This window comes from Delphinapterus leucas, chromosome 6, assembly GCF_059928025.1.
Source record: "Delphinapterus leucas isolate spDelLeu-1000000601 "Yukka" chromosome 6, BTC_Dleu_Yukka2, whole genome shotgun sequence".
NCBI lineage: Eukaryota > Metazoa > Chordata > Mammalia > Artiodactyla > Monodontidae > Delphinapterus > Delphinapterus leucas.
The window spans coordinates 81060081-81072181 of record NC_143134.1 but is presented as its reverse complement, the minus strand read 5'-3'; the positions used below and the strand labels follow the sequence as shown (position 1 = coordinate 81072181).

At 41.0% G+C, this 12101-nt stretch overlaps 1 protein-coding gene across 1 annotated transcript in view; it reads right to left on the bottom strand.

Annotated features, from left to right (window-relative positions):
- PCSK5 (proprotein convertase subtilisin/kexin type 5) overlaps nt 1-12101 on the bottom strand; it is a 316119-nt gene that overhangs the window by 195355 nt on the left and 108663 nt on the right. The window contains exon 4 of the mRNA XM_022573484.3: nt 1501-1644. Within this exon, the coding sequence (XP_022429192.1) occupies nt 1501-1644 (144 nt within the window). The remainder of the gene's footprint in view (nt 1-1500; nt 1645-12101) is intronic.

Below are 12101 nucleotides of genomic sequence, written 5' to 3'. Positions count from 1 at the left end.
AGAGGAGAGAAAGGCAGCAGGCCTGCGAGGATGGTGAGTCCTTCGTGTTAATGTGCAACGGGAAGCTATGGGCCAGGCCCCTCTCAGAACTCTCCACAAACTCAGGGCACCGTGAGATGGGCTGGGCTTCCTGACGTTGCTCCCTTAATGATGATGAATATAGAATAGAGAAGAGAAAAATCTGAGGGGATGTGGTCCTCCCAGTTATAGCTAGGGTTTTCTGTGGGCACCTTCCGTAAACACGAAGCAAAGCTTCCCACCCCGGCCCCTGACTTTCCTCCTTAAGGATCAATATGACTCCTGGCTTCATTATGATTTAGAGCTGCTTGTATTTTCAAGGCTGTGAGAGGAAACTTGTAAGCTGAGAGAAGACCACCAACTTTGACATTTTTTTCAATAACAACATGAAATACAATATAGGAAAACTCTTACAACCAAAGTTTGGGGATTAAAAGGAGTTATGAAGGAACAGAGAGGGACACAGGTCAAAGTGACTGAAGTCCTAGTGGGTGTGCGGTGATAAACCAGTGCTCTAGTGGAAGTAGTCGTCTACAGAAAAGAGCTTAGAAGGCACTTGGTGTGAGTGGGATCCAGCAGGAGTGTCTGCTGAGCCCTGACAGAAATCAGAGAGCTGCATCTGCGGATAAGAGGGAGTCACTGCAGGCTCTTAAGTAACAAAAGAGATATTTCAGGGAGAACACCAAGGTGTCATGAGAAACAAATCTGAGCAGAGAATGGCATATTGGGAGATAATTATGGTATTTTTAACCAAACTTAGGGAGGAGAAGCTGATGGAAAGGAGGCGTTTGGAGAGTAGAAGAGGGAGGGGTCATTGACCTATTTCCAGGCAGGAAATATCACAGTGGTAAAGGGGACCCCAGGGACAGAAACCGACCCCAGTGTCCAGTGGACACTGGGTATCAAGACTGTGGTTTTCAGTGAAAGTACTGAGTCTCAGCCCTTTCACTTGCTCTGTGACCTTGGGCTCACCTTATGTTCTGAGTCCTGGAATCTCAGTCCTTTCTTAAGCAAGGGAATTGACTGATTCCTAAGGACTTCTGGGAGGCTCTTCATTATTGCCCTTTAAAAAGGGAGAGGCAGAGAGAGAAAGAGACTCGCAGAATAACTTGAGAAGGGTTCTAAGCATGCTTTCTCCATAAAGGAAACAAGGAGTGCTATCTGGCTGCATGGATGAATTGCTGAGAAGAGTGGATGTTGTCAGTAGCACAAGGGAAGGGTGCTGGAAACCGGTTTCCGCTACCTTATCACCTGCATTTTGTCATCAGAACATCAAAGGCACACAAAAGTGGGTAGCGGGATAGCCTTACCTCCTGCTTCCTGTCCTCCAAGAGTGCATCCTTTATAAGATGGGAGCAACACGCAGAGCCTACTGTACCCGCTGGCTGCATTTTTCAGTGGTTTTCCCCCTTTTGGAGCATCCTAACATGAGTTCCATTGTTTCCCAGGAGGGAAGCTGCTCTGACCACAGCAAATACTCACGTAGTTCTGCATCAGGTCTGGATGGGTCCTCTCAATGCCATCATCCAGGATGGTGACCACGATGTTCTTTCCTGTGTAGCCTCTCTTCCAGGCTCCTTCGATATTCATGTCTGACTGGCACGGATGTGTGTTGTCACTGCAGTGCTAAAGGTGTAAGAGGGAGAACTGGACGTTGCAGATTACCAAATAGTGAGGAGGCTGAAAAATCACTTACTTCTTAAGACAATGCATTAAATTAACAGGAATTTGGTGGATTGTCTGTTCAAATAGAAGCGCAGATCTCCAACATGACAACAAGGGAAGGGAGGAAGGATAGATGTGGGGAAGGAAAGCAAGACAGAAATCTCTCCTGCCAGTTCTGCCCTGTTCTAATACCTTTGGAAAAACGTGATAAATAAAGTATATCTCAACAGCAGAATAATGGGTGCACCCATTTAATTGTTAGCATGTATTAATGACACATAAAAAGGCACTGTAGCATTTCATTTATAAACCCAAACTAGATAACTGAAGAACATATACCTTATCATTTCTTAAACAGGCACCTAGAAAAGCCTGGCTGTAAAAAAAGCCTCGGCAGCTTCTGTTACGGTGCCAGTCAGAGGTGTGCCACTGCTGTGAGAAACCCATTAATGAGAAAAAATAACAGTTTCTTCAAACTTCTTTCAGCAAATTAACAATGAGCGTTGTCTCGTAATTTGTAGGGAGCCAACAGACTTATTCAGTGCTCTTTGAGAAGGGAGAGAAGAGTGCAGGGTCCAGACAGGGAACAGGCACAGGAAAATCTGTGTGAGGGCTTCAAAGGGCAGGCTGAAGAGGCATTGAATCTTAGCTCATTAGGGGTAATGATTTCATTCCACAATGGCTACAACATACAAACACATCAGTAAATAAATTAAACCAGCAGTTCTTCCCGATATAATTGACTAGCATTCGTCCAACCCACACAATTATCCCTTCAAAGTCCATCTCTATGAAATATCCCTCTGAGTGGTGTTTTCCAGGTTCTTAAGGCTCAGCAGAGGAACAAAGGAAAAGGGATGTGCCGTAGCCTACTGCCATGGCAACGCAATGGTCCACAACATTCACTATCTCCCTCCTGCTTTGTAACAGTTCAGCACTTCAAGAGGGGAAGAGAACATGAGCTCTGTATGCTCTAAGCATAATGGAGACCCCACTGCCACTGACTCATCTAACACATACTTTATTGAGCACTTACTACATGCTGGGGTATATGGCAGTGAACATGGAAGATGAGGTCCCTGTCCTCATGATCTCTCTAAAGGGGAAACACAGATGATAAAGAAAACAAGGAAGACCATTCAGAACACTCCTTATGTCTTAAAGGAATTAAAGAGGGTAATATGGCGGCCAGTGCTGAGCAGTCTGAGCACACACCTCTCTGGGGGGGGGGGATGGACAGAAAAGACCCCAGTTTCTGAGGAAGTGAAATGTGAGTTGAGATATGACTGATGAGAAAGAGCTGGCTTGCCCAAGAGCTTAGACCTTGTCGTGGTAGAGGACACAGCAAATGCAATGACCATAAGGTGAGAAACAGATTTGTGCATTGAAGAAAGAGAAAGAAGATGGGGTCTAGCTGAAGCTTAGTGGGTGAGCAGGAAAATGGCATAAAAGGTAGCAGATCAGAATGGGCAGCAGAGGTCAGGTCATCCCAGGCTTTGCAGCCATGACTTGACTTTTATTTTAAGTACAACCTAAATGGAAGCTCACCTCTTTCCAAACTTTACCCCTCCAAATCCAGTGCTAACTAGTGGCAGATACCTCTAATACCTTTGTCGCACATCATAAACACACCTGAGTAGTTTTATGGATTCATTCTAACAAACGGTGTGCTCAGTTTTCATCACAGATAATATCAATTTCATTGAAAATAGGGGCTTATATATTTTATGAACATTTGTAACTTTCTGCCACTTTCTTGACTTCTTTCTGGCACTTGAGGCCCTGCACTACCATCTATTACTACACTGATTCAATTCCACTCTCCCCTCTCTCCCCAGTTTTTGGAGCACAGCTCAGGACCTACTGCCTCCCACTTGGCTAGCTCTTCCCCTTCCCTGAACTTAGGAATGAAGAGAGACAGACACAGACACACACACACACCACACAACACACCACACACACACAACACACACACACAACACACATTCTGTTTTACACAGTCCAACCCCAACTTACTGAATTCTGCTGAACTGTGGTTGAGTGTTGAATCTTGTGTGTGAATTTTGTCTCCTTTGTAAGCATCTAGAAGACTATGCATTAAACCAAGTCTGATCTAGGATTTCAGTCAATATTGGCTTATCGATTACACACCAGAAGGGAGGGCATATTCTCCACTTTATATCCAAGTTCACATCTGCCAAATGCTTGCTCCTCCAACCTCGTCAGAGATATCTAGCCAGCTAACGCTTGGTTAACAGATCATGAAAGAAACAGTGTAGATTTACAAAATGCCCATGTTTTTCGGAAGTCTCATTCTAGCCAAGAGTTTGGGCCTCTCCTCACCAAACATTTTAATTTAACACAAAGCAACCCTCACAGGTTTCCATTTCATTTTTTTCTTTTTCAAAACCTGCTCTGGCCACCTGTGGTATCGTTTGTGACACAAAGTAGCATTAATGTGGCCAAGAGGTGGGTGGGAGGAAGGAAATGCACGGGAAATGGGTCACCCACACATGGATAACTGTCCTGGAGTGGAGGGATGCTGCCTGAAATTGTAATTATGAAAGTTGAAGAAAACCCACCGTGTATGGAAAACATGTGTGTTCAAAGTGGAGCAGTTAGGTTTCTTTCTTCCACCTCTGCTTCTGTTGAATCTGACTTCACCATTAAATATTTTTGAACCACTTTTTTTCTTTTCATCTGCCAACATGGTATTGGTAGAAGGGGGAGGAGGGAAAATATCCAATTGATACTTTCATTTGGATAATCTAATATATCAGGTAGCTAAAACGTCAAAGAAAAAAAAAAAAGATGATCAGAGCCAGGGGTGTTTCTGGAAAATGAGTAATAAGATCAGTGGACCCTTAAACGAGGACCCTATCTTTAGATTTTTAACACCCATTTCAAGTAGTCCAGACTTGTTTCATAAGCTCAAGGCATCCAAAGAGCAAAAACTACAGAAAATACTGACGCCAGTCAATGCAGCCCAAATGAAAAGGAATTAGTCATTTCCTTAACTGCCTGATCAAAATGGTCTTTAAACCGGGCTCTATTTACTTGACAGCGATCTATGTTTCAGCATTACCCAAAGGCAAAAGGAACACATATTAGCCATGATTCCCTCATCCTCAGCCTGCCATGTTAATTCCTGCTCTGGCACAGATCTCTTAAGACTAGTTTCTGGAATTGTCTTACCCCATATAGTCCCGAGGCTGGTATTCACAAAAGGGGCCAGTCAGAAATTTCCAGCATATTTAAAGCTGATGAAAACCACATACGTGCACTGTATATGTAAGACAAATATTTAGATTAATATATGCACCTTCGGCTCTGAATAATGTCCTGTATTTCAATAATGGTCTATGCACAGATGACAAACTATTTAGAAAGGACACAAAATAGCAAATATCTACAGAAACAATGGTTACTACCTAGGTCTCTCATTTCCTTATCAATAAAAACTTTTATTCTTTTCAGGAATGAAATTTTAGAGAGATTATCCTGTGAGTTCTAGAAAAGGCCTCTTCCATACCAGGGTTATGAGCTCTTTTGCTTATAAACCACTCTGGGTGTGTCTACTTCTCTTGCGTCTTTATAAACATATCACAATGTTTGCTAAATGAAAGAACAGTTTATACCCAAAATAAACACCTTTGTTATGCTCTCACCACCATTTTCTTCAGACTAGGGGGTGGGTCGGAACCCTCAGTGTCATTATTTTTAAACTTTTCCAGGTTCTTAAGGTCTCCAATGAACTGCCAATTTATATGCTGCCAATGGTCGGCTAACATTGAAACCATCTGTTGCTCATTTCCATTGATAAAGTGGTTCATAAGACTGCATCCCTGACTCTACAACATTAATAAGAAAGCAGAATTAAATACACAAAAAATCTGTTTTAAGAAACAGACTCAAAGGCATAGAAAACAAACTTATGGCTACTAAAGGGGGGAGGCAGGACAGGGATAAATTACGAGCTTGGGATTAACAGATACACACTTCTCTTTTTTTTTAACATCTTTATTGGAGTATAACTGCTTTACGATGGTGTGTTAGTTGCTGCTGTATAACTAAGTGAATCAGCTATACATATACATACATCCCCATATCCCCTCCCTCTTGCATCTCCCTTCCACCTCCCCTATGAGACCCCTCTAGTTGGACACAAAGCATGGAACTGATCTCCCTGTGCTATGCAGCTCCTTCCCCCTAGCTATCTGTTTTACATTTGGTAGTGTATATATGTCCATGCCACTCTCTCACTTCGTCCCAGCTTACCCCTCCCCCTCCCCGTGTCCTCAAGTCCATTCTCTATGTCTGCGTCTTTATTCCTGTCCTGCCCCTAGCTTCTTCAGAACTTTTTGTTTTGTTTTAGATTCCATACATATGTGTTAGCATACGGTATTTCTTTTTCTGACTTACTTCACTCTGTATGACAGGCTCTAGGTTCATCCAAGTCACTACAAATAACTCAATTTCATTTCTTTTCATGGCTGAGATATTCCATTGTATGTATGTGCCACATCTTCTTTATCCATTCATCTGTCGATGGACACTTAGGTTGCTTCCATGTCCTGGCTATTGTAAATAGAGCTGCAACGTACATGGTGGTACATGACTCTTTCTGAATTATGGTTTTCTCAGGGTATATGCCCAGTAGTGGGATTTCAGGGTTGTATGGTAGTTGTACTTTTAGTTTTTTAAGGAACCACCATACTGTTCTCCATAGTGGCTGTATCAATTTACATTCCCACCAACAGTGCAAGAGGGTTCCCTTTTCTCCACACCCGCTCCAGCATTTGTAGATTTTTTGATGATGGCCACTCTGACTGCTGTAAGGTGATACCTCATTGTAGTTTTGATTTGCATTTCTCTAATGATTAGTGATGTTGAGCATCCTTTCATATGTTTGTTGGCAATCTGTATATCTTCTTTGGAGGAATGCCTACTTAGGTATTCTAACCATTTTTGGATTGTTTGTTTTCTTGATATTGAGCTGCATGAGCTGCTTGTATACTTTGGAGATTAATCCTTTGTCAGTTGCTTCATCCGCAAATATTTTCTCCCATTCTGATGGTTGTCTTTTCGTCTTGTCTATGGTTTCCTTTTCTGTGCAAAAGCTTTTAAGTTTCATTAGGTCCCATTTGTTTATTTTTGTTTTTATTTCCATTTCTCTAGGAGGTGGGCCAGAAAGGATCTTGCTGTGATTTAGGTCATAGAGTGTTCTGCCTATGTTTTCCTCTAAGGGTTTTATAGTGTCTTGCCTCACGTTTAGGTCTTTAATCCATTTCGAGTTTATTTTTGGCTATGGTGTTAGGGAGTGTTCTAATTTCATTCATTTTTTAAAATACATTTATTTATTTATTTACTTTTGGCTGTGCTGGGTGTTCATTGATGCGCGCAAGCTTTCTCTAGTTGCGGAGAGTGGGGGCTACTCTTTGTTGCAGTGCGTGGGCTTCTCATCGTGGTGGCTTCTCTTGTTGCGGAGCACAGGCTTAGGCACACTGGCTCAATAGCTGTGGCGCGAGGGCTTAGTTGCTCCATAGCATGTGGGATCTTCCTGGATGAGGGCTCAAACCCACGTCCTCTGCACTGGCAGGTGGATTCTTAACCACTGTGCCACCAAGGAAGTCCCTAATTTCATTCTTTTAAATGTAGCTGTCCAGTTTTCCCAGCACCACTTATGGAAGAGGCTGTTTTTCTCCATTTTATATTCTTGCCTCCTTTATCAAAGATAAGGTAACCATATGTGCGTGGGTTTATCTCTGGAATTTCTATCGTGTTCCATTTATCTATATTTCTGGTTTTGTGCCAGTACCATACTGTCTTGATTACTGTAGCTTTGTAGTATAGTCTGAAGTCAGGGAGCCTGATTTCTCTAGCTCCGTTTTTCTTTCTCAAGATCGCTTTGGCTATTCGGGATCGTTTCAGTTTCCATACAAATTGTGAAATTTTTGTTCTACTTCTGTGAAAAATGCCATTGGTAATTTGATAGGGATTGCATTGAATATGTAGATTGCTTTGGGTAGTAGAGTCATTTTTACAATGTTGAATCTTCCAATCCAATCCAAGAATATGGTATATCTTTCCATCTGTTTGTATCATATTTAATTTCTTTCATTAGTGTCTAATAGTTTTCTGCATACAGGTCTTTTGTCTCAAGTAGGTATATTCCAGGTATCTCACTCATTTTATTGCAGTGGTAAATAGGAGTGTTTCCTTAGTTTCTCTTTCAGATTTTTCATCATTAGTGTATAGGAATACAAGAGATTTCTGTGCATTAATTTTGTATCCTGCTACTTTACCAGATTTGTTTATTAGCTCTAGTAGTTTTCTGGTAGCATCTTTAGGATTCTCTATGTATAGTAGCATGTCATCTGCAAACAGTGACAGCTTTACTACTTCTTTTCTGATTTGGATTCCTTTTATTTCTTTCTCTTCTCTGATTGCTGTGGCTAAAACTTACAACACTATGTTGAATAACAGTGGTGAGAGTGGACAACCTTGTCTTGTTCCTGATGTTAGAGGAAATGGTTTCAGTTTTTCACCACTGAGAACGATGTCGGCTATGGATTTGTCAAATATGGCCTTTATTATGTTGAGGTAAGTTCCCTCTATGCCTACTTTCTGGAAGGTTTTTATTATAAGTGGGTGTTGAATTTTGTCGAAAGCTTTTCCTGCACCTATTGAGATGATCATATAGTTTTTCTCCTTCAGTTTGTTAATTTGGTTTACCACATTAATTGATTTGCATATATTGAAGAACCCTTGAAGAATCCTTGCATTCCTGGGATACGCCCCACTTGATCATGGTGTATGATCCTTTTAATCTGCTGTTGGATTCTGTTTGCTAGTATTTTGTTGAGAATTTTTGCATCTTTGTTCATCAGTGATGTTGGCCTGTAGCTTTCTTTCTTTGTGACATCTTTGTCTGGTTTTGGTATCAGGGTGATGCTGGCCTCGTAGCATGAGTTTGGGAGTGTTCCTCTCTCTGCTATATTTTGGAAGAGTTTGAGAAGGATAGGTGTTAGCTCTTCTCTAAATGTTTGATAGAATTTGCCTGTGAAGCCATCTGGTCCTGGGCTTTTGTTTGTTGGAAGATTTTTTTTTTTTTTTGCGGTACGCGGGCCTCTCACTGTTGTGGGCTCCCCCGTTGCGGAGCACAGGCTCACGGGCCTAGCCGCTCTGCGGCATGTGGGATCTTCCCGGACCGGGGCACGAACCCATGTCCCCTGCATCGGCAGGCAGACTGTCAACCACTGCACCGCCAGGGAAGCCCTGTTGGAAGATTTTTCATCACAGTCACAATTTCAGTGCTTGTGATTAGTCTGTTTATATTTTCTACTTCTTCCTGGTTCGGTCTTGGAAGGTTGTGCTTTTCTAAGAATTTGTCCATTTCTTCAAGGTTGTCCATTGTATTGGCATATAGCTGCTTGTAGTAACATCTCATGATCCTTTGTATTTCTGCAGTGTCAGTTGTTACTTCTCCTTTTTAAATTTCTAATTCTATTGATTTGAGTCTTCTCCCTTTTTTCTTGATGAGTCTGGCTAATGGTTTACCAATTTTGGTTATCTTCTCAAAGAACCAGCTTTTAGTTTTATTGACCTTTGCTATTGTTTCCTTCATTTCTTTTTACTTATTTTTGATCTGATCTTTATGATTTCTTTCCTGCTAACTTTGGGGTTTTTCTGTTCTTCTTTCTCTAATTGCTTTAGGTGTAAGGTTAGGTTGTTTATTTGAGATTTTTCTTGTTTCTTGAGGTAGGATTGTATCGCTATAAACTTCCCTCTTAGAACTGCTCTTGCTGCCTCCCATAGGTTTTGGGTTGTAGTATTTTCATTGTCACTTGCTTCTAGGTATTTTCTGATTTCCTCTTTGGTTTCTTCAGTGATCTGTTGGTTATTTCATAGTGTATTGTTTAGCCTCCGTGTGTTTGTATTTTTTTCTGTTTTTTTCCTGTAACTGATATCTAGTATTGTGTTACTGTTGATTTCCCCTTTCATGGCTGTTAGCATTTGCCTTATGTATTGAGGTGCTCCTATGTTGGATGCATAAATATTTACAATTGTTATATCTTCTTCTTGGATTGATCCCTTGATCATTATGCAGTGTCCTTCTTTGTCTCTTGTAATAGTCTTTATTTTAAAGTCTATTTTGTCTGATATGAGAATTGCTACTCCAGCTTTCTTTTGATTTCCATTTGCATGGAATATCTTTTTCCATCCCCTCACTTTCAGTCTGTATGTGTCCCTAGGTCTGAAGTGGGTCTCTTGTAGACAGCATATATGTGGGTCTTGCTTTTGTATCCATTCAGCCAGTCTATGTCTTTTAGTTGGAGCGTTTAATCCATTTACATTTAAGGTACTTATCGATATGTATGTTCCTATTACCATTTTCTTAATCGTTTTGGGTTCGGTATTGTAGGTCTTTTCCTTCTCTTGTGTTTCCTGCCTAGAGAAGTTCCTTTAGCATTTGTTGTAAAGACGGTTTGGTGGTGCTGAATTCTCTTAGCTTTTGCTTGTCTGTAAAGGTTTTAATTTCTCCGTCGAATCTGAATGAGATCCTTGCTGGGTAGAGTAATCTTGGTTGTAGGTTTTTTGCTTTCATTACTTTAAATATGCCCTGCTACACCCTTTTGGCTTGCAGAGTTTCTGCTGAGAAAGCAGCTGTTAACCTTATGGGGATTCCCTTGTATGTTATTCGTTGCTTTTCCCTTGCTGCTTTTAATATTTTTTCTTTGCATTTAATTTTTCATAATTTGCTGTGTGTCTTGGCATGCTTCTCCTTGGATTTATCCTGTATGGGACTCTGCACTTCCTGGACTTGATTGACTATTTCCTTTCCCGTATTAGTGAAGTTTTCAACTATAATCTCTTCAAATATTTTCTCAGTCCCTTTCTTTTTCTCTTCTTCTTCTGGGACCCCTATAATTCGAATGTTGGTGTGTTTAATGTTGTCCCAGAGGTCTCTGAGACTGTCCTCAAATCTTTCCATTCATTTTTCTTTATTCTGCTCTGCAGTAGTTATTTCTACTATTTTATCTTCCAGGTCACTTATCCGTTCTTCTTCCTCAGTTATTCTGCTATTGATTCCTTCTAGAGAATTTTTAATTTCCTTTATTGTGTTGTTCATCATTGGTTGTTAGCTCCTTAGTTCTTCTAGGTCCTGTTAAACGTTTCTTGTATTTTCTCCATTCTATTGTCAAGATTTTGGATCATCTTTACTATCATTACTCTGAATTCTTTTTTAGGTAGACTGCCTATTTCCTCTTCATTTGTTTGGTTGGGTGGGTTTTTACTTTGCTCCTTCAGCTGCTGCGTATTTCTCTGTCTTCTCATTTTGCTTAACTTACTGCACTTGGGGTCTCCTTTTTGCAGGCTGTAGGTTTGTAGTTCTCGTTGTTTTTGATGTCTGCCCCCAGTGGCTAAGGTTGGGTCAGTGGGTTGTGTAGGCTTCCTGGTGGATGGGACTGGTGCCTGTGTTCTGGTGGATGAGGCTGGATCTTGTCTTTTTGGTGGGCAGGACCGCATCCGGTGGTGTGTTTTGGGGTGTCTGTGAACTTATTATGATTTTAGGCAGCCTCTCTGCTAATGGGTGGTGTTGTGCTCCTGTCTCGCTAGTTGTTTGCCATGGTGTGTCCAGCATTGTAGCTTGCTGGTCGTTGTGTGGAGCTGGGTCTTAGCTTTGAGATAGAGATCTCTGGGAGAGCTTTCACCGTTTCATATTACGTGGGGTTGGGTGGTCTCTGGTGGACCAATGTCGTGAACTCGGCTCTCCCACCTAAGAGGCTCAGGCCTGACACCCGGCCAGAGCACCAAGACCCTATCAGCCACACAGCTCAGAAGAAAAGGGAGGAAAAAAAGGAAAGAAAGAAAAATAAATAAAGTTATTAAAATAAAAATTTTTTAATTATTAAAAATAAAAAAGTAATAAATAAAAAGAAAAAGAAAGAAGAGAGCAACCAAACCAATAAACAAATCTACCAATGATAACAAGTGCTAAAACTATACTGGGGAAAAAAAAAAAGTAACAGACAGAACCCTAGGACAAATGGTAAAAGCAAAGCTATACAGACAAAATCACACAAAGAAGCATACACATACACACTCACAAAAAGAGAAAAAATATATATATACAAGAAAAGGAAGGGAGCAACCAAATCAATAAACAAATCTACCAATGATAATAAGCTCTAAATACTACATGAAGATAAACATAAACTAGAAACAAATTAGATGCAGAAAGCAAACCCCAAGTCTACAGTTGCTTCTAAATCCACCGTCTCGATTTTGGGATGATTCATTGTCTACTCAGGTATTCCACAGATGCAGGTACATCAAGTTGACTGTGGAGATTTAGTCCACTGCTCCTGAGGCTGCTGGGAGAAATTTCCCTTTCTCTTCTTTGTTCACACAGC